Source organism: Haliaeetus leucocephalus, unplaced genomic scaffold (assembly GCF_000737465.1).
Source record: "Haliaeetus leucocephalus isolate CR32 unplaced genomic scaffold, Haliaeetus_leucocephalus-4.0 Scaffold151, whole genome shotgun sequence".
Lineage (NCBI taxonomy): Eukaryota > Metazoa > Chordata > Aves > Accipitriformes > Accipitridae > Haliaeetus > Haliaeetus leucocephalus.
In genome coordinates, this window is record NW_010972587.1 from 9047587 (window position 1) to 9075304 (window position 27718).

The 27718-nt window shown below is 35.7% G+C and overlaps 1 protein-coding gene across 1 annotated transcript; it reads right to left on the reverse strand.

Annotated features, from left to right (window-relative positions):
* Positions 1-237: 237 nt before the first annotated feature.
* SLC6A15 (solute carrier family 6 (neutral amino acid transporter), member 15) lies at positions 238-27718 on the reverse strand. Its single transcript, XM_010561835.1, has 11 exons — positions 27235-27718; positions 18341-18498; positions 17707-17833; positions 15643-15824; positions 14234-14344; positions 10470-10711; positions 10167-10359; positions 8830-9022; positions 5862-6021; positions 3049-3211; positions 238-1608 (listed from the first exon to the last, which is right to left on the reverse strand). Exons 1-11 carry the CDS (start codon positions 27521-27523, stop codon positions 1237-1239), a joined length of 2190 nt encoding a protein of 729 aa, XP_010560137.1. The 5' UTR covers positions 27524-27718; the 3' UTR covers positions 238-1236.

The following is a 27718-nucleotide window of genomic DNA, read 5'->3' on the forward strand; positions in this document are numbered from 1 at the left end:
GGAATAAATCATGTACTAGCTTCCAGAGTATCATGCCAGTTTACAGTGCTACATCAACTACTGTATTCACAGTAAAAGTCCTTGTCCAGTAGTTTATTAAGATGACTGATACAGCATTTTTTGTGTTCAAGTTCTTTTAGCATCTCTATTCAGCTGGTAAATGTTATTTTTCAGATAGCCCAACTGAGGGAAAAGGAGGCTGTGTTATAGTAAGTGTATTTGGAAATCACAGAGAAATACTTTGTCAATCTCTTTATTCATAGGTTAAAATGTAATGCCATACAGTTCTTAACAATTACTGACTGAAAAAAATTATCTGCATAAAACAGAAGCAAAACTGAAGGAGACTAATTAAAAAAGCCATCTTGCTTCAACTTTTGAAACGATTACATACAGAATAATATACATATTTACATTACAAGTATATTATATAAATATAATATATATGTAATCTTGTAACCACAATAAATATCAAGAAGGTCTTTTTTAGGCACACAGCATAGAAAAAAATGCAGAATCTGCACAATCCTTAAGATTCTTGGAGTGACTCACTCTAACATTGTTTTCACACTGAAAAAGCAAATATTTTACACAAAATATACAGCCACAGTTTATGCAGTCCCCAGTGAATAGGGAATCTTTCCTCACCTTTCTGTAAGTCTACTCCTTTATTTTCTAGTACTATTGCTCTATACAGCTATTACATAAGAAAATAGTTTGCAGGTTTGTTTTTTACTCAGCTAATAGCCTAAGTAATTATCAGTGCTAACAAAATAAGTACAGCATATCTACATAAGGTATATACAAGTGTTTACACAAACACGGGTTTGGTGAACTACTTCTGAGCTCACTTTTAATACTGGGGAGTTAACTTGAAAGCAGGAAAAAAAGGATTTTCAGTTATATTACCTCAGAAATACTTTATCATTAGAGTGAGACCCAGACTTCAGAGATAGCAATTTTTAAATTTAGAAATTAATTAAAAAATCAAACTCTTGGCTGTGCTGGCAGATGTAGGCTGCCATTGACTTTGAATGTGTTCCCTTCAGTGCAAATGAAAATCCAGAAAATTAATCCAAAGGGAGTTTTTTCAACCTGTATGTACAGTCATGACATTTTAATGACCGTCACTATGGAGCACCTGAGATCGCACCCTAGTAAGTGAAGCTGACCACTTCTCGTAGGAGAGGCATGATCAGTGAGAGCAGAGAAACAAACACTGTATTTTTTCTGCAGTTACAAATCAGACTCCGGCATATCAGGCATATCTGCCATCAGGTACCCAATGCCATAACGTCCATTTGGAGCAGTGTCCAGAGTTGGTGATCCAGTCTGTTTTCGATATATGTTTTTGCCAAAATTTGGAGACGGCACTTCACTTGGACTCTTCCCATGAATCAGACTTGTATTATCTCCCTCCAGATTAACAGGTTCCTTTATTATCCGGCCTCTTTTGTAGGATACAGATGCCAAACTCCCAGAGCTGTCATCGATAAGGTTGCAACGGCGCACCATGAAGACTATTGGGACTGGCAGTATGGCCAATCCCATCAGAGATATACAGACAATCATTCCCCATGTTGGATAGCTGTGGAACTCTTCCATAGCCTGAGGAACCCAAGAGAAAAACTATCAATACATCTTTACTTCAAAAAGAGCAAACCTGGAGTCTTCACCAAGGCCTGCAGTTTTCAAACACATACTCATCTTTCTGTCTCCTTGCACCCACAATGTGGGCACCACTACAGATCAAATTTGAACAGTCATGGAGATGTAGGATTGCTATCCTTCTGCCAGTGAGTAGGACCAAAACACTGTCGCACATTTTCTGAGATGCTCAGAACACTCTATCAGAACCCAAATCAAGATTTTCACATTGGGCTTTCTGCTACATTTGACTGAGCCTTTAAAGGATGTTCAGAACAGACAAGTGTGCAGTAGTATCTAACTGTGCCCGGAAAAAAGTCCCTGTTCTGTAGGCTAGTAGCTGGTCTGGAGGGACTGTCTCAGATCATTCTGTGGAATTGTTCCACTTTGTATAAACTTCATGTAAACTATAACGCATTTACTGGGGCAGTGACTGCACCCCACACCTCTACTGCATCCATCAATCACTGGCCAACAGACTTAGTTTGTCTAATTTTACACATGGAAAGGAATGGTATGTTTGGTATTCTAAGGTATTTCTCTTCCTAATTTTTGAGGGCAAGAATCAAACATAACAAGAGCATTTTTCTGAGAATCCCGGGAAAGTAGTAGTGATTGTCTGGTTAGAGGCAGGCATCTACCTATAGTAAAGCCAACCTCTTGTATTTACACTTCACCCGTCTTTGCTGCAATTTCCCCTCCCTGCTAATTCAGACAATTGTCCATTCAGAAGGGTCCCCGAGATCCATTTCTCTGACATTTTACTCTCCCTGTATTTTGTATGACAAGCCTGTGGAAACAGCTGAGGGCTGATGAGCCTACAAACTAGCACGACTCTTAGGAGCTACCTTGACTGAACGTCTTTTTTGAGCCAATGCGCAGCACTGACTCTGCTGTTCACACAGACAAGTTTTTTTACAAATCAAACATTCTTATCAGAGACAGGTTTTAATGCAGCTGTTACCTACATGTGATATGTGGTCCCAAAGGGGAAAATTCATGACATGGCTAAATCTCAGTATTTAATTTCACATAAAAAGTTGATGTGAAATCTGAAATGATTTATTCAGTGTTATCACCCGACTATTTTCTGCAGTAAAGTAAGATTTAATGGAAGTGAACAACCTCTCCCAACCTTAAGAATTTCTTCAACATATATCAAAAAACTAAAAAGTCACAAAGAGCATGAAGGTTCGTGTCAAACAGTTGTATTTTAGAGCAGAACTACCCTAAAATTAAAAAGTGGTTGGTTTTACACTAATGTTACTTGAAATAAAAACAACCACGTCATTATTTATACTGATTTTGAGTTTGTAATTGCAAATTTTTGTCTTTTCATGTATTTCTGAAATACTTAAGATATGATCATTATGGTGGTGATGGCATCTGTTATATACATACCGTATCTTCAATCCAAGCATTGTAGCCAGGAGGACTTAATCCCATTTGGACAATGCTAGCTACCAGCAAACATAACAATACCAAAGGTGAAACATACTTCCACATGTAGTAATAATACTGGCTTGGAGAAAACCCAAGCATATCTTTCAGATCCTCCATAAATCTGTGAAGGGAATAAAAGGTTATTGTTAGTGCATACACTGAGATTTCAAGTACTATAATTGATACATAGCACCTAATTTGAGAGAACAGACACACTGAAAAAATGCACATATAGAAATGGCTGCAATTTAAGATTACTTGATAGGCTGAAAACTAGAGCTTGTATTACTAGTTCAAAACAGATGAACAGAAGGAATCACTACACAGTGCAGTGACTTAGTAAACTGCTTGCTGGACTGTGCTGGAAAGATACTTAAACTCACCTTTCTTCTTATAAGATTCTTTTTTACATCTTATATTGTCTGCTGGGTTGTTTACTAAGGCATGTGTCATTCCTTTTGAGGACATATACAAACAGTACATCTTACAGATTCTGCAAAATTAATTTTGAACCCACATGTGTGCTGCAGTGTAAAAAATAACTTTATGCATAAGCTATGTTTTGCATCATATAAGTTGCTGAAATAAAGCTTTGTGAAGTTTTAAATCTGCCTCCTTGTGCCTCAAAATTACAAGTTACGATATGAACGAAACTCCTATTTTTGTACTTTTGACGAAGGAGTACATGGTTCCAGAGCCAGTAGGAAAAGAGAGAATATTTTTAGAATTAATTCTTTTGGAGTGATGCACAAGTACTGATTCTGTTTTAACTCCCTTGTGGTCCCACTCCCTTTTGAAATGTGCATCTCAAAAAAGCTCTTACAGCAATAAATATGTTTTCAAAGCAGTTACACATGTGAAGCTACTGTCATATAAAGTCTCAAGAAATTTTTTGAACTGCATAGTTCGGGGTATTTTATCCTTTGTTTACACTGCAATGAAACATATCGTTAAAAAGAAGCTGAATCTACATATGGATTGTGCCCTCTATAGATAGCCTTTTCTTTCTGGGATCTCCAGTTGAACATAAAACTATTATTTTCACTTTAAAAGTCTCTCATCCTCTCCATCCTATTTATCCTCTTTTAAAAGCTACCAAAGCTCCTTTAGCACTGATTCCAGCATAGCAGATTTTCCTTCTTGGCTACAGGGATTCACATGTTGTCTTTTTTCTATCCTTTGGCTGTAATCCCTTTGGATGCAATTCCCCCCCCACCCCCATCTGATCAAAGACAATATATTAAGACATATATACGGATCTTCATCTATGAGGAGGACCCCTTGGTGCTATCACAGCCAATGACAACCTGAAGTTGTTGATTCTGGCATTTTTTGCAAGCAAGAATGCTAGGGTCCTGAAGAAGGATATTCTGGAGAAATATATATCAGAAGAAATATTAGGAATACTCCAGAAGGAGGTTCAGGTGACCATTATGAATGAGAAATTGGGCTGTTAACTTTTCCCTATAACCTGACAGAACCTCTTCTGAAAACATGAATCAACCACACTCCAATTCAGAAGGAAAGTACCATATTTTATGCTACGCCTAAACACCAGCTTCCTCACAAGTAAGTTGCTGACTTTTGGCATGTCTACCTCCCTTCACAGTGGAACTCTACCTGACTGGACATTATCAACCTGATAACCAGGTCATCTGTTTTATTTTTTGTTTGCATGTGTTAAAGCATCTATATGGTGGTGTTTTCATGTATAATCCTATAATTGATCACATAGACATGTGGCCCAAGTGGGAATTCTCCCTTAATAAGTAGACCAGGCACTACTTGCGTAGACCAGAAACAATGTCTGGAAACAATAAAATTACATTTTCTTATTATAGTTTTATTTCATTATGGCAAGGGACTGGCTGATTACTCGGATCGAACAAGTGAAAAGTCAAATGAAAAACCACCCATTCTATGTCACCCTTTGTACATGCAAAGGAATCACAGATGTTTAAATTACTTCAACATGCCAGTATAGCATACTCTGTTTTATCTGTGGATGCAATGAGTTATTTTTTTATACAAACTCTCCTATTCCTTAAGTGTGGCACACATTGATCTTGCTTAGTGAACACATTCTGGTAATTTCATTCATAAGATGTGAAAAAATTAGAGGGATTAGATTGTCTTTTCTCTTCAGCCATCACCGATAGAACGTCACTTAACTTCACTGTCAACGGTGCTGCTTCCAAGTAAATTTTGACCCTGTTCTTTGCTATCATTTCCTCTATTTCCTCTCTCACAACTAATGCAAAGAACAATTAATTGCTACAACACCCCAAACTAAATCTAGTTCATAAACCGAAACTTTCTTATTGTTACTGCCATTAGTTTGCTTTGTTCCTTTCTCAGGCTGCCTGGAATACTGCAGATCCATTCAGAATACTCATCCTCAACTGCTGCTTAGACCATGGTTATTACTTCCTGAAATCTTTCTCTTGCTGTCTTATTTCAATAAAAAATTTTCTCATACTTGCATATCCAGCCTCCTTTCTAACTCTCTAATTTCACGTCTTTTACTGCATACTCCTCTGGATCTGTCGCAATCGCTCTTTGGATTTCACTACACTGTCCTGATGCAGTATATCTTGCTCCAAACCTGTTCTTAAAAACAGACAAGATTCATGTCCAGATTGACTCACTTTCTGCTTACTTGTATTTATGTGTACACATTGCAAATACTTAGGGCAATATTACTAATATAGTAATAATTATTGTAAGGAATACTGTTAATATGGACAGGGAGATATATTTCCTTCACTTACTTGTCTATTCCATAAATTCGGGTGACTGCAATATTCTCCAAAATGACCACAATAAGCAGGGGCAGAGTAGCTGAGTAGTCATCAAACATCGTCACAAAATAATTTCCAGAGCGCTGCACAAAGATCAGGCCAATAAAAAATGCTACCAAGCAGCAGATGACTGGAATAAAGGACAGAAATGTGAGTTGTAATTATAACAAAGTTCCATAGACAAAGAGGAAATAAAGAGAGCTCAAAACAGCAAAGATCTGCTTTAGCACATTATTTCATATAAACAAAGTTGATAACATTTTACTTTTTAGGGGGTCTCAATTTTAAGAATATTAGAAATCCCACCTATTCCCTACATAACAGATAAGTTATAAAATTATAATTACTGGAATTGCCATATTACAGTGGTCCTGATTAAGCAGCAGAGATTAATCAAGTGACTATTTCTCATTAAACTTTTAACTTGATGTGAATGCAAGGCTAAAATAAACAGAACTGGTAACCTAAACATCATACATCATGTTACTTGGTCACTAGATCACTTTTTGGAATTTAGATGTGAAAAGAAGCAAAGTTTCAGACTAAGAGTCTAAAAAATAGAAAAGCTGACTATACTTCCCCTAAAAGATCATTGATAGCATGCAGTTCCATTAGGATCTGACTAAATGTATTAGTGCACTAAGCAACAACATTTCTACCCCTTCTTTTGTTTAGGGACAATCTGAAATATATTTCTTGAATGCTTTATCCTGCATAATGAATCTCAGTACAATTTTTTTCCTATTAAATTCATCGAGAATAGGACTGAATGCCTAAGTAGCCATAAAAATAAGTCAAAGGTCAATAAAGTGTTAAATCAATTGTATGTTGAGCACCAGTAAGACTGATTCTCCCACTTAAAGTGCCCTCCCCCACTCCCCCCACTCCAGGAACTTAGGCTAATGATACACCTAAGCAGTCTAAAATTAGGCGAAATGAATCTGAGCCAAAATATAAAAATATCCTTACAGAATATACCCATTGCATAAATCCCAGATAATCAATTAGTATTGATTATAGTAGTGAAAGGAAGACAACGACACTTTTAAAAATACTGTGGTAGAAGACCAATCACTTTTTTCAACCTTGTAGGAACTACTGTTATAATGACTTTCAGAGAACAGAAATCTATAGAATTAAAGAGATCATTACAAATCGATATGAATTCCTAATGCAAGATAACAAAACCAAAAGAACACAGATAAAATCTCCTCGACCCAAGTCTCATTTTTCACACTGAATTTTATTACTAACCCTGAGAAAAGAATTAGACCACCAGAACCGTGTGTATGTGAATTTAGAAATCCTTGCTATTCTTATGTTCTCCCATTGTATCTTACCATTACACCCCAAAAACATGCATCTTTAGTTGTAAACTAACGCTCTGGTAGGTATGCCCACAACTCAGCACATACACATGCAGACTCCTACTTGGAAATACTTGAACGCAAAATAACTTAAAGCACATGAGTTGGTTTCCCTGAACTTAAGACAGACTGAACCAGAACCATAGTGCAAAAAGTTGCAAATATGCTCATCGCTTCTGTAAAAATTGAAGATTTGTGGGTTTTAAGCACAAACTCCAGTGCAGGCATAATCCCTGTTAAATCCCACCGATACTCCATGAAGTATAACCCAGGCATTTCAATTTTATAAGTTAATTATAAAAACACCACATCAAGTTGTAATCCTTTGAGTACAACTGAGTTTAGCAAAAATCATGCATGCATACCACTCAAAAAAATTACAAGAGAAAGGCAGTTCCTGAATATTCCTTTATCTTAATAGGGTTTTTTGTCAAATGCAGTAACAAGGAATTACTGTAAAATGCTCCATTACTACAGAAGTAATGACTATATATCATAGTATTTGCATATATAATTAGGAAGAACAGCTAATTTCTAAATGTCACAGTGGTTATTCAGTAAGAATTTAAGAGCTGATTAAAAAAACTCAAAAAACCCAAACAAGTGCTCAATAGGTTAGGACTTCTGAAAAATCAGTTGATTTATCTTTATGAAGAATTTTATTCTTAGAGCTAGCAAAGCAAAAAAATACATGTTTTCTGTTAAATACTACTTATTACCTAAGTAAGTCAAGAAAAGCAGTCAGGGAAATGCAGTGCTTTGCTGCATCACAGGGTAAACTCTTATAAAATATATTTTTATTTCCTTCATAGAGTTAGATAAAGCTAAAGCAGCTTACTATATTTTTTATTTTCTATCCCTCCTGTCACAGGTATTGATACAAAATCTGAATTTATGCATAACGCATCAAGTCCCTTGAAGCTGTCCTGAGGATTTTCGGAAACCTAACTTTCACACTTTATGCTGATGTTCTATCTCAAAAAGAGAAATTGCTACAAGATCATCAGAGCTACATGAACAGGCTACACTTAAATAACTTTGGGCATTTAAATAAAATAAAAGAGACATCTTGTTTAACACCCTTTCCACATTCAACTGGGAAAAATATGTTCTTCCAGAGAGCAACTTACTGATTTTTAACATAATAAACATTTAATTTTAAATTAAGATTTCATTTGGCCTACTTAGGAATAATTTGTAGTAATTTGCAATGTATTTTCATTCCTTCATTTTCCTTTGTTTCCCTGATGCGTGACACAGGCTGGAAAGGAAAGTATTCTGGAAGAACTCAGAAGGACTGACCATACAGTAACCTGTAACAAAAATCCTCCATTAAAATTTAAGTTCTAGGCTGTTCCTGCTCTTGTAACACTCAGGAAAAGGTTTTACTTGCAGATGTTAATGTGCCTGTGCATGGAAGTACAGTCTGAAATACAGTGATTTACTGCTCTGTAAAATGTCAGCACTGAAAACTTTCATGTCAAAAAACAAGACTTCATGCTCTCCAAAAACAAAACCAAAAAAAAATTAGCTTACTGCTCTAGTGAGGAAAGAAAGTTTGTGCCACTCACCAGTAAGAATTTCCTTCCTGACTTTGAAGGTATCAACAATGGGTGTGATGATGCCTTCAATGGTTCCAAACATACTTCCAAGTCCCAAATTTACCAACATGAGGAAGAACATGACTGACCAGAAGGGAGAAGCAGGGAAGTGGGTCATTGCTTCTGTAAAGGCAATAAAAGCTAAACCAGTTCCTTGAACCGCCTGTCAGTGAGAAAAAATCCACATTATTATTCATGGACAGTATTTTTTTGTAGTGTGACAGTCTGACTTCGTGTTCATGCAATGTCATTGATTACATCTTGAAGGCAGAGTGGGAAGCTGCTATCTAATACGTGATTCTTCCAAGCCTGCAAACTTAATTAATACTATCTACTGAAATATTGGATTTGGCTGAGAATCTGTAAGTTGATTGATATTAACAACACACTTCGTTCATAGAATCATAGAATACCAGGTTGGAAGGTACCTCAAGGATCATCTGGTCCAACCTTTTTTGGCAGGCCAAATCTTAAAAGGGTCGAATCTTGGGGAATCCACCACTTCCCTGCAGAGATTATTCCAATGGCTGATTGTTCTCATTGTGAAAAATTTTCCTCTTATGCCCAGTCAGAACTTCTTTCTCCCTTTCATTGATGATTTTGCATGAGATCTATTATACAGGACTGCTACAAAATACACTCTGTTTTCTCCAGTAAGTATATAAAGGACTTCCATTTCTATACCTATTGTTTCAAACTTAAATGGCAGGAATAGTACAGAAACTTTTAATATCTAAGTTACCAATTTGACGTTTTAGTTTCAGACGCTGGTGCAACTACATAAAGGTCAGTGTTTAAAACTGGGAGTCCCTCTGAAAAAAGCTAGAAAATTTTCTTTTACAGATCTGGCTTACTGTAAAGATTTCAAAACAGGATGATATTCATTAAATAATTATCTAATAAGTAAAGAGTAACTTTCTTATTTTCTAGTGAAGTAGTATTTATACTTAATAATTGTATCTTAACATTGGAAGACAACATAGTTTGAGACGTTGAATAGGTACACCTCTGTTTAGTCTTTGGAAAAATCCTCATACTCAACTCTTCTAAAAACCAGAACTTTATAATGATCAAAATGTATTATAGGTCAGTGAAGACTGTATGAAGACATCAGACCCAAAAGTCCTCGGGTGAGCTGGAATGCAACCCCGCACAGAACCATGTTTTCATATGGATCTCTATAGGTGCACTGTTCATAGGTAGACTGTACTGACACTCTGTGCAAGTATACTTCACAGCTTATTTCAGGCTTACAAATATTCATCCGTTCATAATCTTTGTATTTAAGACTTACTTATTACTCTCACCTTGTTAAGTTCATCTTCAATTTGACAAGATTTCAGACCAAGAGAATCAAACTCTTCTTCTTTAACTTTCTGAATAATGTCATAAACTAAATTGTAATCTTCTGCTGTAATGCTTGAGAAATTGATATGATGTGGGATCATATCCTGGCTCAGATTGCCTATTTTCAAAAGTTTTAAAATCTTCTCTGAATTTCTGTAAAACACAATAAAACAGAGAAATCAAACTCAGTTATCTGTGTTAATTCATAAATGAAATATACCATAAAAATAATAGTAATAAAAAAAAGAAATGGATATTCATACTGGATAACACATTTTTCATTTATGATATTTGCTTTGAAGCCCAGAACTGCAAACACCACCAAAGTTGCCAGCACAGAAGTGAAAAAATTGATGAAGGACACCAGTACAGCATCAAAATGGCAGTTGTTGTCTCTCTTGTTGTAGCTTGAAAAGGCAATGACTCCACCAAATCCAAGCCCTAAGGCAAAGAACACCTGAGTAGCAGCTTCTCTCCAGACCTTGGGCTCCAGCATAATTTCAAGCTGTTTGAAATTAGATATAATATATGTCAGCTATAAAATGCATTTCTATTATATGAAAAGACAACAGAAAAAAAAACAGGAATAAAACCTATATCATAAAATGCTAATTCTCCACTACAAATGCATTTTCATTATGATAAAATGAAAGCTGAATGTGACACCTAAAGTTAAGCGAACTTATGGCCAGAATTTCTATTTATTTTACGATATAATCCTTAAAGAGAAACATGCTATACAGTATGTTCCCAACAATGAGACACTACTGGAGCTATATGATAACGAGAAATAAGAGAGGACATCCTTTTTCTTTTTTTTTTTAATACAGTATTTACTGTCCTTTTTTTTTTTTTTTTTTTTTTTACAGTGTACATATTGACGTCGTTAGAATTAAGATGTATTTGGGGATTATCAATCCTCTTGTAAATGCAATAAGTATGTTAAAAGTTGCTTTGTTGTTACTCTTCAAAATAAAAAGTGAACATGAGATACACATGCTTATATGGAATTCTATTACATGCAAATATGTAAAGCAAAATGCAACACATGAAATAAACTCTGGCCACCACAGTCTGTATAGTCCACGAGTCAAATCTCCCTTAAGCCAGGTGCCTTGAACTTACCCTAAGTTAAATGGGTCATGTATCTGAGGGACAACTAAGCTTTTTATCAAAAAATTGAACTGTATTGCTCATTCAGATGACCATATTTCAAGAAATATCTTTGTTACAAAGTTATGAGTCATCATCTGTCTACCTCAGATTTTTCTAGATACTGAATCATAAAAAAGAAGTACATGTGTAATTTAAACATTAGATTTTCTCAAGTTGATTCAGGGCCTCCATTCCTTTGACAGTGAAAGACCTTACACCTGTGTATGTGATTTTTACTTTTTTTAAACCCTAGGCTTATTGAAAACAGTAAAACTAACAAGCATCAGCACAGATGCCAGCATCATTAGACTGACCGTCTCACTCTGAGGAAAAAAAAAATCTGCTATTGTTATGAAAAAAATTTTGAAAAATTTTCCAGTTCCCCATAAAGGTATATTTGTTATAGATAGGTAGCAGATACCTTCGTTATTCATTTATATATAGCTAAAATACAATATATTGGGGGGGGAGGTATTTATGACAATAAACTTGTTCCTGACTTACAATTTTTGTTGTAATTACAATGCACAAGTAGCTATTGCCCATATCACACGGTCATGCTAGAGCTTCTCCACTAGAGTGAGCTCGAGGAACAGTCTTAATTTGACCAAATCTGTAAATGCTTCAAGTATCGAAACACTTCTCGCTTTCTGCAATATATCATTTGGTATCATCAAAGGTAGTACGTTCTCAGATACACCTTGCCTAGAATTTCAAAATAAACTTGTAATTGATTTGCTATTATAACATATTTTCTGTGAAATTTTGGGGGCTCTGTATTTAAGCTTCATACAGTCCTACAGTTTCATTGCAGTAGTTGACTTGAGCAGGCTTTTCATATACCTTTCTTTAGAGTTTTCATTAAGATTATTATTTAGAATTTCTGCTTTGTTCATCAACTATGCCAAACAGAGAAATTCTCCCCTTCTTCATTAGCCCTGTGCTCTCACACCTGCACTGATGTGTGCCAGTTCTCTGCTGTGCTGACACAGCTCTTCTGTGGGAATGTGTTGTGATCATCCCTGGTCAAAATATGGTCATTTGCTGAACTTACCGAGGCTGAAAAGATGTTTCCCCCTCTCCTCTCATGTCCATGTACCTGGATAATTTTCAACCTAGATCAGTTCAGCAAACCTTTTTACAGTCTGCCTACCCAAATAAACTGTTAGCACAATGGAGCAAATGGAAACAATAGGTGGGGGAGTCTGAATTCCTTCAGGTAGTTTCATACGAACCTACAGTCCAAATCAGTGCTCAAGTACAGAAAAAATCAGAGATCATAATGAAAATACTTTTCAAGGTTTATATTCACATATACTGTGTGTGACATACAGGCCTCCTAACCTCAAATTTAAACCACAACTTAAATTTTGAGATACAGAACTGGAAACCAGTAGAAGAAATTAAAACTGTTTTTTCTTTCAAGATCATTTATCTGAACACTTGAAACAACTGTATAATTAAGTTGTAACATAACTATAAAGTAAGCATCAGCTGCAACTTATTTTAGGTCTAACTCATGAAAGATGAAGTAGTGAACAGTGCACACAGGTGTTGCTATTCAAGGGGAGTTTCAGTGTTTACTTTCCCTCAGTATCTAGTGGTACTTCTCCAGTAAAGAAAGGATTAACGCTGTGGTTGAGAAACCAAATTATAACTTCAAGAGGTCTGTATTCCATCTCTGCTACAGACTTCCTCTTCATCAGTAAGCATTACGTTACTTTGTTCCTCAGATTTCCCAAATTTGCCTGAGCAGCCTGCAAGGTCCTGCAGAGCCTCGGCCCTCTAAAGCAGTGACAGCAAGTGAAGCAGAGCACAACTGCATATCACAATGCAAGAAATAAGAATGTGATAGCTAACAAAGGTCATTTTTATAGGATGACAGTTCTCCACAGGCTCAAAACACCTGGAATCAAAACAACTGACAACACCCTGTCATCTGGCATTAGCCACTATGTGCATTGATTTTAATCATCTTATTATTTGGCTTTCATATTCAAAACATCAGTCCTGTTCTGCTCAATTGTATTATGAAATGGACTTGTTGGAAAGTCCATTTCAAAATACAATAGGAAGCCCAGCATTATGCATTCCTGAGTATGGCTCTGACTACTCAAACATGCTGTTCCTGTAGTTCAGATACAGTTACAAGCATCTGAGAGTAGAATTTAGATCTTCAGGCTAAACAATGTTTCGCAACATCCCTTCTCACCTCCTTAGTTAGAAAATCTAAAGTTCTGTGAGACACATCCCAGTAAAAAGGTTAACAGTAAAAAACGTATGCTTAGCCCTGCTGCTATCTTGGCATGACAACCATAAGAAACATGATAAGGAAAGCTTGGTGAGTACTTACACTACTTTAGTATTAAAAACAGGTCTCCTGTACTTCGGGCTACTATGCAAACAGCATTAATTTATTTCTAAAAAGGAATAAATTTGTCCTTTTTCAAAAGGCACAAGTTATGTAAAGCCATGACAGCATTCAAGGTAAGGCATTTCACTGTGACATCCCAGAACTAGGCATTTCAATCCTAGAGAATGGTAAGAGTTAACATTCACTCTCTTTTTAGTATCTGGAGCTCTCTAAATATCCTGAATCCTGTAAATAGCACTTTCAGTTGCTTAGCTTTGTAAAGGCATCTAAGTCTGGGAACCTTTCACCTAAGGGAGGTAACTCTACACAGACCCTTGGAACACTGAGCACCTTTGGACCTTAGGGCTTGATATTGTGCCACTGAGATCAACGACAACTTTGCAATTTAACCAAACAGAAATATGTGCTAGGAAGACAATAAGCTTAAATGAGAGCATTCATAATGGTCAAATTGCCACTGAAACTTTAATACACTGCAAACAGAAATTAAGCACATACCTTTGGTGTGAACATGTGACGAATTCCATCCACTGACCCATTAAGGAGCAGTCCTCTGATCAGAAAGCATAGAAGTACCACATAAGGAAAAAGGGAACTAAAATACATGATCTGGAAAACATTAAGAAGAAATTTAACATGACATCCAGGGACTTTATGTTCAATAGCTTCATTCACTACTCAGTATCTTTTGAATATATATCTGAATTGATAATCATATGCTCTAAGAAATATGCAGCACTCTTCCCATTCCTCTTGTCTCTGCAGAAGAAAGCAAAATCACATGACTCTAAAATAAATTCTGTATTGTATTAAAACAATACAGTTGCCATTGTGTTGGCTAACTGATAACACACTGCTGGGCTCCCAGGGAAATTCAGTGTGAATTCAATGAGATGACAAGGACAGAAGCAGACTGTTTTAGAAATGCTTCATTTTACAAATGCACTTTAATTCAAGTACATAGTACGGTAAAGATACACAGCATGAAAAGAAACTCATTTGTCTTCAGAAGGAGAGAAGACAAGAGTCAATGGAAAATATATAACCAATGGATTCAAATCACTAAGTAATGCTTACTGCCAAAAAAAAAAAATTAGTAATCAAATACAATCTTTCATGCTTCATCATTGAAAAGCAAATCTATTCTGTACTTCGAAGTTTAGTAAAAGGATTCTCTCACTAAACTTGCTAGTTGTTTCTTTAACTGAAATACACTAAAGAGGTCACAGAAATTTCCACCTCAGTGCCAAACTTTTTAATAGCAATGAATTTTGCTATTAGATTATTTTTCATCTGAAAATCCCACTGAGATGAACAGAGCTAGCAAATCATTCACTAGCCAATCCAGCTGGCTGCATGGAAAGGAAAGAAGATAAGGTGACACACTCAGATGCAAAGGGATGGTTAGTCATTAGTCAAAAGAAACAATCCAAAATCCTGAAAAGCAGCTGTGTTCATGTCAGAATGACATGTAACAATAAATGACAGTTACAATAGTAACAAACAATGACAGTAACAATAAAAAGAAAAATGGCAAGGCATTTCGAGGGCCTGGGTGCACTGCAAACATACTGTGAGTATACATGGAAACAGAACACACAGACTTATGCTGCACAATAAAGCTGAGGTACAGTTACGTGCAACAGTTACGTTGATGAGAACAGAAATTATTCTTCTTCAGATCTCAATTCCCACTAAATTACTACAATTCCCACTAAAATTACCACAATTTTAATGCTTAACTACTAACATTCCTCTACTTGAGATTATACAAATAATGGGGTGAGTCACAGCTTCTAACCTGCTCCTACAGATTTCATGAGAGAGTAAGCAGAGGTGTGGTGAACAAAAATGTCGTGAAATGTTTCAAAGTAAAACACTGTCATTTAGGGAAACAGTATACTCACTTTGCCTGAAGACTGAATGCCTTTGATCATGGCTAGGCATACCATGACCCAGGCAGCCAGCAAGCAGATAGTCATCTTCCAATTTAAACCCCCGCTCTCTGACAAAGAGCTGGAAATATTCAGTGCTTCTCTATACCAGTAATAAGTGGTTGCAGAACTTTTTTCACACTCTGGCTCCACAACTGTCAAGAGATGTTAGCAAGTAAAGAATGGGTTCAGGACAGAAGTATTTTCCCAACATTTCATAACAATGTTTTACCAATTCTTAATGTTTGCAATTGTGCCATCATCATTTACTGAGAAACTAAACTCACAAAGAGCCTTAAGACATTGTCTAAAAGAAAAAGTGACTGCTATCGGTGAAAGGTTCTGGATACATCTTTTTAAAACACCCTTTTGGGATATTGTATTCCTCTGCATATGGTCAATCCAAGTCCTAGGCGGAATTTTTTTTTTCACTTAAGTACTAAACAGTAGGCAGGCCTAGATGAAGACATACATTCCATTTATGACATGTAAGATTAGATTACCTACATACGATACTGTGATTTATATACTATGGAAAGTATCTCTCTGAAATTGAATGCAATTTTCAAAATACACAGAAAATAAATTCTCAACTATATCTGCTTTGATATGACACTCAAATCAACAGGCACTTTATTACTATTATAAACAATAAAATAATAACATAATGATACCAAAGTGATGAGAAAAGGAAAAAAAGGCTCCTACACAGCTATGTTAAATGGAAGTTGCTGTATGTATTCCATAAGTGATTTTTTTATTATACTGTAATTCTGCTTTACTCACGTTACCAAACAGTTTCAGAAACTGTGTGCATCCAGACATACAGCACATATAAATAGAAAAAATCCTTCAAAGAAAAAATTTACTTAACTTTTTTATAAATTATTTATATCTGACAATCAATCATATCTCTAAGCTAGGTCCCGAGTCGAAGTAATTAATGAAAAGAAGGGAAAAATATACTAATTTTAAGAAACCTAACACAGGTGTCAGACCTTCACTGAAATAAACCATCAATTTGACTGTTACCAAATATAATACCTTTCTTTGTTTAAGCTTAGTTCAGGTGACCTCTGCTGAAGTTAGGCTGACACACTATATCTTAGTATTTAGGCAGGATAAGGGTATGTAAACAACCACTGTGACTCAATTAATGCACAATAGCTTGTGGAATACAGTCAATTTGACTGTGTGCCAGCATTCACAAATACTGATTATTTCAAACAACTGAAGCAAGCAACTCTGGCAAAGACACTATAAAAACGTCATACAACTTTTCAAATGTCCCTGGTTATGTTCTTTATTAAAGGGGTAAAAAAACCCCACATAAGGTAATTAAAGAAAATTTAGGATTTGAAATAAAAAGAAAATAAAAGAAATATTTCATATTTCAGCAGCAAGGATAAAGTATGTAACTATTACAACTTAACCAAAACCAAGGAATAAGGAACTTCTAATGCTGTTGTATAACATGTCCATGTGAGACCATCTCATTATAGCAACAAACCAATGACCAAGTATTTAATTTCTATTGGTTTACAAAGGAAACAATGCTTTTATCACATGCATTTCATTGATGTTTACAGTTTTCCATTTTCTGCTTTGTTAGTAATGCAACACTTTTTGCTTTTCGCCAGGAAGTATCCTACTAATTGAAATGTAGAAATATCCTTGTTCCACCTTTGTTTTTCACCAAGTAAGCATAAAAAGCAGTTATCAACATCAGAAAAAAAAGTAATCAGATCTTTTTTTCTGAAACACACTAAATAGTACTCTCCTAGTTCCATTACTCTTTAAAATGCTGTTGACAGTGATGATCCTTTCCAAATACAGTGTATTTATCTTATATTAGGTTTCTGTTGTATTTTTTCCAAGTATTATAAAATGACATTTTATTAAGATTGAAAACCAGCTTTGCATACAACACTTTTTCCCACAATTATTCCTTTGAATTGTATTTTTTCTCCTTTTTGTTTGAAAATCTCAAATTTTACATATTTTATTTGATTTTTAAGAACATTAATATAGACTTACACGTATGAGATGTATTTTTAACTAAAGGACACTGGTCCCATGGTAATGGGTGCTGAAAAGACTGGGAAAAGTAAAACAGACTCCATCCAATAATGACATTGTAGTACAGGGCCACAAAGAAACACACCTGTTAAAAAAACAAACAAACAAACAAAGAAAACACAGATCAAAAAGTTACACTTATTAACAAGATTTGTATTAAAAAAAAAAAATCCCTACTGAACTTCTGCATATTTCTGCACATCAGCACGGAACGTAATTTTAACTAAAATGTCAGAATAAGAACTGAATGGCTTGCCCCATTAGAGTACCTGACAGTTTCTAAATTTTCACTTTTCTCTGTATTTTATCATGTGTAACACCTATACTTTTATAGTCGTATTTTTTCTCCAGAAGACTACTCTGTTCCCCAGTTCCTAGTTTCAAAAGAATCACAAATGCAAGTTGACTGGTTTTACAGACACATCTATATCAACATTTTTTAATGTACTAATTTAACTTTTAAGATCTTCCAGAACATTGTAAACTGACCTTGACACCCAGCTACAAATCAGTGGCCTTTCCCTGCAGCAGAACAAAAAGTCTAAATCATACAGACTGAAAGCAAACCACACAATTAATGTTAAAAACTTACTACACAGCTTGCAAATCCAATTCCTCCAAGTTTGGGACTGATATAATTCCACACACCAATACTCCCTCGGCGGATTCTCTGCCCCACAGCAAGCTCCAAGAAAAAGAGTGGAATCCCTATTATCAGTAGCAAGATTAAGTATGGCACAAGATAGGCACCTGTGCAAGGAAAAAAGTATAAATCAGAGTGAGCGGAAGAAGAGTCGAACTCGACACATCAAATGCAAAACCTAATAGCTTCAAGTTTGAATTAGTGTCATTCACTGCAAAGTTTTTTTGATCGCATGCAAAGAGTAATTTTACCTGAATCTTGGCCACACTTCTTGTAAGATACGAAACACCCAGAGACAGTGAATTTCTAAAGCACTCTAACAAACATTACTGAAGTCAGTTGTTATCTAAACTAGTTGTTCACTTGTGTGAAATTTCAGGCATTTGATCAAACTTTTTAGAAATACAATGAGGCAATCAGGAACTGAATCAACATTTCTTAAAAAACTCTACACCTTGACTTGTAACAGAGCAGCAAGACTGAATTTATAAAAGAAATATAGAAAATACTGTGCATACAACATTCCAAATTTCATCCAATCTTACGCAGTTTCAGAAGATCGTCTGTTGAGTTCTCCATGTGCACCTCAGATACTCAGAAAGGGGATTTCACAATATACAGAATAATCATTCTATCCAGCTAAGCAAGAAAACTGTATCAGCCCACTTCTACCAGGCTCCAGACAGAGACTACAGACTTGAGGTGGAAATGAAATGGAGTGTTGTAGATCTAGATCTTGCAGTACTCGCAAACTCTCCGTAAAGACATATTTGAAAACGCAACTGTTACTTCACCTTTATACATATATATATATAAAACACAATTCCTTTTTTCAAGGTCTTATTGCCAGGAAGTGGTCATAGACAATTCTAACTTAAGGATGTATCTCCATTTATTTCAGTAAAACTAATGGCAAGCAAATATATCACACACTAAGCACACTGACAAGTTCAGAGCCTAACTTCCTCCTTGACGTTGTAGAGTATTTAGTACTAGAGCTAACAAAACATTTAGGCATCAGCAATTAGCAACGTGGCACCTAATTTTCAAATGCATGGCTCTTACGCTGCAATATAGAGTACTGTGCTGGCCAACTAACTCAAAGGGCTTAGGACTTTTGATTGCAACCATTGTAAGGCTAAAAAAAAGCACTTGAGAGATGCAGACTGCAGCATGTCGGAGCAAGCTACAAAGCAAAGATCTAAAGACCTCAGATGCTTAGACTCAGAGCTATTAAGTCGTATAATCAGTCTATTCATCTCTGTGATGAGAGAGAAGCTGAGCAAAGTTCAGAAACCAATTTGGGATTTATCCTCAACTCCAGCTAAGACCTATTTTAAGTTTCTTCATCCAGCGTCAAATTTCTAGGGCTTTCTTAGGAGTCTATCAAAATGCATTGTCGTTTGCCTATCCTTAGTAGGCAGCTTATCTCATGCAATACAGTTTATTTTAGAAAAGTTAAACTTTCCTAAACTGTGCAGGAGGCTTCAGATTTTCTGGTACCATCCTTTCCTACTCAGGTCCACTTGCTATTTTGCTCTTCATGAAATACGCACAAATTGGACATAATCTTCCATTATAAAGACCTTACAAAGATGCTAAGCATGGAGTAACTACAGTCTTGAGTCTAAGAATAGCAGGAAAAAAGAAGAAATAAAATCTGAGAAAACCTACTAGTGGACCAGACAAAGAATATTGATCTTGCTTACCTCACAGTCTACAGTCTATTGTTAGCAATAAAATAGCTCCTTGTGTTTTATTTTCATGACATGATAATATGATACATGATGATATTGTTTGAGGAGCATTTGGTCAAAACCTATGCCAGGCTCCGAACAACATACCGGTTTTGACGTTACAATACTCCCTTCACAGAGCCAAACACCATGGCCTATCTACCCATTTCAGCACACCACAGAGCATCTACTTAAGTATTATTTCTACTGAGGTAGCAGCTACATTCCTGTTCAGTACTTTGGTGTCTCTTATGGTTCACCTTGTGCGTGCACATAATGGAAAGAACGCAAAGGACTTATTTTCTACTATGAAGAGACAACAGAGACAGAAGGAAATAAATACAAGGAAAACTGAGGAATAGAGTAACAACCACATTCCAAAATGAGGGTGACTATCTGCCTTAAGAATATGTGAGACGAATAATACCGTTAAATACCCTTGATTTATCATCAACATTCTCTCAAAATTTCTGCAAGACAGAAGTATACTGTTAATTCACACTGTAAATGAGAAGCTTTGGCATCACAATCTTTAAAAATTCGGTCACACAATTAATTGAAAGCTAACAGTACATAGTGTTTTTAAATCATATAACACTACTGTAAATGATACCTGAGGTCTTAATTAGACAGGTGTTGCATAGCTGAGCAGAGACAAGCTCAAAAAAATTGGGGCCTAAGTGACTTACCCTGTATCCCACTGGATGACTGTACTAGAGCAGGAACTGAACCCAGCTCTTCAGTGTCCCAGTCCACAACCTTAATCACAAGGCTGCAAAGTTAAGCACATGTTTAAAGACTGGGCTGACACGGGTGTTTTACGGTGCAGTATCAATGCAAGTTGCAAGCTTTATCAGTTAGATTCAACTAAATGAGTTAAATAAATGTGGTGTTAAATCCACATTACATTATACATGACATAACCCTGTAATTCAACGTGGGTAGCCGGCAGTTCACCTCTATACTGCAGGGCTTGTGCAGAGCACCTGAAGTGCTGGTCTTCCGATCATTCAAACCTGCTGAGCTCCTTTCTGATCTTGTGCCCCTCCCCAAAGAAGGATATAATGGCAAATAGTGCACATGCGAGCTTCAGTGCAATACAGTTTGGACATAGTTGGATTATACAACTGCTTATCACAGCTGCAAAGGGCTTCTGTGCCCTATAGTCAACATGAAACCACAGCATCTCTGGACAAGTATTTTGTTTCAGCCTTCCCTTGAAGCTAGACATACTTCAAAGAACTGTAAGACATCTTCACTTCATCATAAAACAGAATCACTATGGAAACAGCTCAGCATCTCTCTTATTTGTAAATGCAGGAAAACATAGCTAAGCAGCCATTTGAATTATTACAATTCTGCGTGGTTCAGGATCCCCAGGTCCCCTTTCTACATTTTCAAAATTTTTCAGCTGTAAAGACACTTTTTTGCATATTTGGCCTTAAACATTGGCTTTCGTATTAAAAAACTCATCTCAACTTCATAAGGGGGAAAAAAAAATCTAAAAAAACCCCATCCCTCATCCTTCTTCTAGAATGACAAAGACACAAAAGATTTCAGCTGTGCACAGCACTATTTTGATTTCTTAATTTTCTTATTTAACCAAGCACCATAATGGGATAACTGGTAAATTGCCTCTCTTGTATTACAATATGTACTACATTTGGCAACATTATTGATAGAAGTGGAATATTAATATTGGTTTTGATTTTAAGTTCTTATAAATGTTCAGGGGGTTAAAAATAACATAAATGACATGATTCATAGTGATTAAAGAGTTGGAAAATAATTTCAGAAGTAATAATGCAAGACAATATAACCATTACAATCTTGATACTACAGAAGAACTTTTCTTCTGCTAGCCGTTCTTGATATAACCTGAAAAATATAACTTTCCAGATTTGTTTCAACTGCTGCTGTGCTAGTTTTTAGTTAGGTGTCTAGGGTCTGATTTAATTCTTACTCAATGAAGGTGAAATTTACCACTGTTTTGAAGAGACATCCCAGTTCTTATAGCTTACTGGACATTTACTAACAGAAAGCTAGCAAGAACCTAATATTCAGATGAAGATCAACTTATTTTCAATGTTGAATGTTAAAATTTTCAAAGTTATAACAAGTGCGCAACAAAACACTATAGGTTTCCAGTCTATTAAGCTCCTACAAGTGAAATTATTTACCATTACAAAATACAAACTGCTTTTACCAGGAAAACTCTGATGAAAGGTTTTATGTTTTACCTGTAGGTTTGTAGTCTATTATACTGATAGGATAGTCTTCCTGTCACTAGTCTTTCACAGTTTAAATATGTTCAGGTGTGCCTATTTACAAAACTGTGCTTAAAAGATGAAAATCCCCTTAGTCAATAAGCTTTAAGAAGAACTACACTTGCAAAATAAAAAAAAGACATTTTCAGCACACTGAAGTAAAACTAAATTTTGAGTCTGATAATAGTTTAAATCAGAACTCACAAAATAATATTGAAGTCATCAATGAATTCAAGGCACTGATATAAATTATTGATCAAAAGCTAAATAATGAAGCCACTTGCTTTGCTCCCATTCTACTTCTATTAGACAATCGGACTGTAGCTTCTAATGACTACTCAGTCTTTAACAGTTTACATATTATTTCCTCAGCAGTTCTCAGCAATAGCTGCTGTGCTTTTTATAAGACCACAGAACTTAACTGTTCAATCTGCTGGTACTTAGTATGAAAGCCGGATTACTTAACTGTAAAAACTCATGATGTGACTCTACCCACGTCAATCTTCAAAACATAATGGCAACATAATCTGCTACAGATTTCCCTATGCCGCTCACAGCTTTTATCTATCACTGTTTACCAGTTCTTTTGACTTTTTACGTCACAGAGATATTAAAAAGACTGACCTAAAAAAAAAAAAAAAAAAAAATCAGAAAAATTTAGTTAATGCTCATGAAAATGCAACACAAAATCTTTGGGTGTGCAGTACTTTGTAGACTCCCAGTAACAACTGCAACACTCGAAGCACCTCTTAGATAACTATGTTCACTTGTCTTCATAATAACACTCAAATATCACTTATTCTAGCAGAACAGCTAATTTAGTTTGCTTTTGTTACTTCTAATATGTGAAAGTACCATTTTATTTCTGCTAATCCTAAAGGAAACCAACAACCAAACAGAATAAACTTTAAATATTTCCTTTGTTTGAAAAAACCGAAAGGTGTGCAAGCTATTCACCAGATGATAGCAACGAGCAGCAGGAAAAAATAGTTTAATTTGTCACTGTTTATTAGCCTCATGGCAAGACTGGATAGACCTGAGTGGTTTATTTTTAAGGCTCACTATCATTCATAGGAAGCCGAGGCAGCTCTGAACCTACTGCACGCTAACATAGGTTATGAAATTGTTATATAGGAACTGTGCCTACCTGAACAAACACACAGATTTGTCTTGATATAGTAAAGGAGTAATAAATAAACTGTATAGTGTAAAAATGATAAATATAAAAAACATTTAAAGCTAAGTTAGAGCATACACAGCTCCAGTGCAAATCACCTTTGTCAGGCATCAAGGAAGAAAGTTTTTTTATCTGTTAGGCTGCAAAGAGTGGAAGAGGTGCCTTAAGTGTCAGGTGGGGACTGGGCATTGACTACCGGGGTAAGGAAGACCTGTGGCGAGAACAGAGGTGAAGGAGGCAGAGATCTATAGCCAGTTCCTCAAAACTTTACTGAACACCTTCAGACCCTCACTCACAGAGCCTAAAACTCCTTTGGGCTCAACCTCTCATCCCAAGTCATGAAAATAAGCACCCTGGAGTGCTCTCAGTCTCCTCCCAACCTCTTTTTTTCTCTTGATACTTCCTGCATTGCAGCTGTATCCCCAATGGGGATCGAAGTTCGTCCCACCTGCACACCAGCCTCTTCTCTCATGACAAACTTTTTTCTGGGAAAGAGCCAAGTGTGAAAGCCAGCAAAGAGCTACCCAGCCTAGCCGTAACTTAGTTGAGCATAAAAAAATACCAGATATTACTCTAAATACTTATGAGTCTATATGAATTAAAGCAACGGGAAAAACTATTAAAGGATCACAAGAAATAAAGCGAAGGAAGTTGTTCTGGTGGTACAGACCAGACCCAGAAACAGAGATTGGAAGGCTACCTATGGGCATCCAAGTATGAGTGCAGTGTAGCAATACACGAGTTACCTTTAAAGATGGTATCACAGATACCTCACTGAAGCAGTACAGAGCTCTGAAGTGTTGGCGTACCACAGGCCATAGCCATAAACAAACCCAATCTCTCTAGAAAACAGAGCAGTAAACACCCAATTTCTTCTCTACAAAATCCTCTAATAATATACATCTATTCGGGCTAACTTGTGTGTGTCTTTTCTATTTTTATTTCATCGGTTTTGCTGTTCTTGTCACAGACATTTTTTAAAAAAACCCAAAACTGAAGATTACTGCATGGTTACGATTTGACCTCTCTTTTACTGATTGCTCTGGAACACTTAATGTTGGAAGAAACCTGTGAAGGACACTAATGAGTAACTATGGAGTTTTTATTTATTTTTGGCTTAAATTTGAAGTATATTTATTGGTTTACCACTTTTTAATATACTCCCCTCACCTGATGGTATTTGCCAGATATAAGTTCCTTAAACATGGGGAAGAAAATGAAAAATGTTTGGACAAAACTGAAGGTGGAGACGTAGCCATATGCTTCATCAAAACAATTCTAATGAAAATCCACAGAAAAGGCCATTAACCTTATACTCAGAGACTTCAACAGGTATTTATAGTAAAGCTTTCTCATCATAAGACTACAGAACAATTCTGACACTGATATTTAGTATGGGTTGCATAAAACCACTCTAATTTTACCGAGAATGAAACATGTATGAAAAAATATGTATAGCAGAAAACTGCAACATCATATAAAATGCATGTGGGTTTTCTTATCATGTGTTTGAACTTTTCCCTCCCTCTCCCCCACTATTCTTTTACACATTTGTGAGAATTATCTGTCCATCTGCACACACATATACAGGCACCAATGTACTTTACACATTTCAATGTTTTGTGTCACCTTCACCATCTCGCATTATGGTTAACTTGAAAACCAAGAAAGCTTTAGCTCTCATGATCACTTGCTTTTCTCTGTTGTTCTGAAGGTTGCAATTCGCTAAAATGGTGCAAAATTATTGTTAAAAGCCAAATACAAACTTGTCTCAGCCACGTGCAGAAAACATTATGTCTTCATAAGACTATGTTATATATCCAAGTTCCTGCAATCACAGCACAGGGGAGAACATTGAATTTCAACCTGAAATGACTCCATGTTTATTTTTTTGAGTTTGATTAATGAAGTGCCATAATACCTGAAGGTTGGTTTTTGTTTGTTGTTGTTTTTTTCCTAAAATGAGAAATTAATTATTAATTTAATACCTTTATATTTGATCTGAATTAAATTTATACTCACTGGCAGACTAACTTTAAAAGCGCCTGACGGTATGAAACCAACAGCCTAAGGAGCATACGAACAGATCTTTTCTGTTGGTTCAAAGGAGAATCCAATGGGCTTGCAAAATTAGTAACTAACTACATTAAACACAGACTTTCAAAAGGGACACAACTACACAAACCAAACTGCTGTAAAGCACTATCCTTGAGACATCTTGACACCATACTTAGAATTAAATGATACGGAATATAAACATTTAAATAGCTACACCTTTAACTATGAATCAGTTTGTTTCAAAAATTGTTAATTAACAAATGTATTAATTTTTTCAACTAGTAGTTGTACGTGATCAATTCTATACTGTCTCTAGTAGACTAGATAAGTCTGCCATCCACTGAAAAGCTATGTTATTTTCAGAAACTACATTCAATGTGTTTTTTTCAGTTAATATTAGTTTCAGATGTAGAAAATTTTAGATTCCACACAAATCATCACAGCAACCATTTAATGACTTTCTCTCCAGAATAAAGGAGAAAAAAAAGAGTTAAATGATAGTGAAAAAAAAAAAATCTTACAATAACTAGATATAAAATAATTTAGACTTTATCCTGGAGAAGGAATATTTGAAAGTATAAACTCCATTTTTACTGCTTCAACTGACTAAGAGAAAACAAATAAAAGTAGAGAATTATACTCTGATTATATTCTAGGCTCATTTCTATACTCCTCAATTACATCAGTTTTGTCACTCAACTTTTAAAATCCAGCATGAAGAAAATGTGATTCTTTATTTTCTATTCTGTAGTACAGATTCACTTTTTGTATCATAAAAAGTTGACAGGTTTGTTTTTACTTCAGCTAAGTAATTAGCTACAACAGGATGAACATTAATGTAGTATAGTAGGGTACAGTATAGCATAGGATAAAACACTGATCCTGCATTCTTAGAGGAAGGAAGGTCTCCAGCCTCATACTTCATACTACATTCAAGACCATAGATGGACAGCTAACAAATAAACAGCTTGATGTTATTGTTCTAAGTGAAAAGTAACTTGTTCTTCAGGAAAATAGTTAACTACATAACAGAACAAAACAGATGTATTCCCTTAATGTAATGATTTAAATTATCCATTATCAGTAAAAAAACCCTTTTTACTCCTACAGTATTTTGTTGTTCTTGCAGAAAGTAAATGGCCTAGGAGCTAAAAGCAATTAAGAAGTAAAGGTGTGAAGCTTAGCGGGTTTATACCAAACACAGCTTTGGTCTTTAAAGTGGATGCAGATTTAATGCCTTGATTTATTGTCCAAGTACTACAAAGAACACTTTAGCACAACAACAGCCAGGTCCTAAATAATGCAACCTCTCCATAAATATGTGTTTTGCTTAGCCACTAGTTCAACCACTAGTTAAGGTCATATCAAGAACTTTCTTCCCTAAAAAGAGGAAATGGGAATCTTAGAAGAAGAATCTGCTGCTTATTTTAACAGATGTGTCTCTCTACACAAAAAGAATATGAGTTTTTCCTCATAGGCTCTGGCAGAAATTAAAAGAAAAACCTGACATGCTGGAGCAGGTTTTACTGTGGATATCTCTGCTAACCCTGAAATCTGAAAGGTTAGCTTCATCATTTAGCTATGACTAGCTATCACAAGACTTACCTCCACCATTTTTCTGACACAGATACGGGAATCGCCACACATTCCCCAATCCCACAGAAAATCCAACTTGTGCCAGAATATACTGGAGTTTGCTGTTCCAAGCAGGTCTTTCATCTTCTACATCTGAGCCTTCTTCAACATCTGCATCTTTTTCTTCCTGGTCATCGACCATAAGTTCACTCTTCTTAAAGGCATCATCTGACGAGTCTTCATTAGAGAGAAGGTCCTTAACTGACTCAATGACCTCATCATCCAGTTCTCTTTTCACTACCTTGCTGTTCTTAGGCATTTGTAATACAAGAAAAACGGTAAGGAAGTAGAGTTCAGCTGAGACAGATGCACAAGCACTGAAGAAAGCTCTCCTTCTTCTTGGCCAAAAATATTGAAGAGATAAGACTGAAGATGGTGCCTGATGAGTCCTTGATACCAGGGAATCAAGAGTAAGGACTTCTGTTTCTGAACGTTTGTTCTACTGAAAGTATCT

Bases quoted from the DNA above. Each gene is read 5' to 3' on its own strand.
- SLC6A15 (XM_010561835.1), bottom strand. From the start codon at position 27,523: ATGCCTAAGAACAGCAAGGTAGTGAAAAGAGAACTGGATGATGAGGTC. The intron at 17,834-18,340 runs GTAAGTTTTTAA...TTTTTTTAACAG, and splicing joins TTGGATTTGCAAGCTGTGTA to GTGTGTTTCTTTGTGGCCCT. The intron at 9,023-10,166 runs GTGAGAGTAATA...TCTCACTGACAG, and splicing joins TTGAAGATGAACTTAACAAG to GCGGTTCAAGGAACTGGTTT.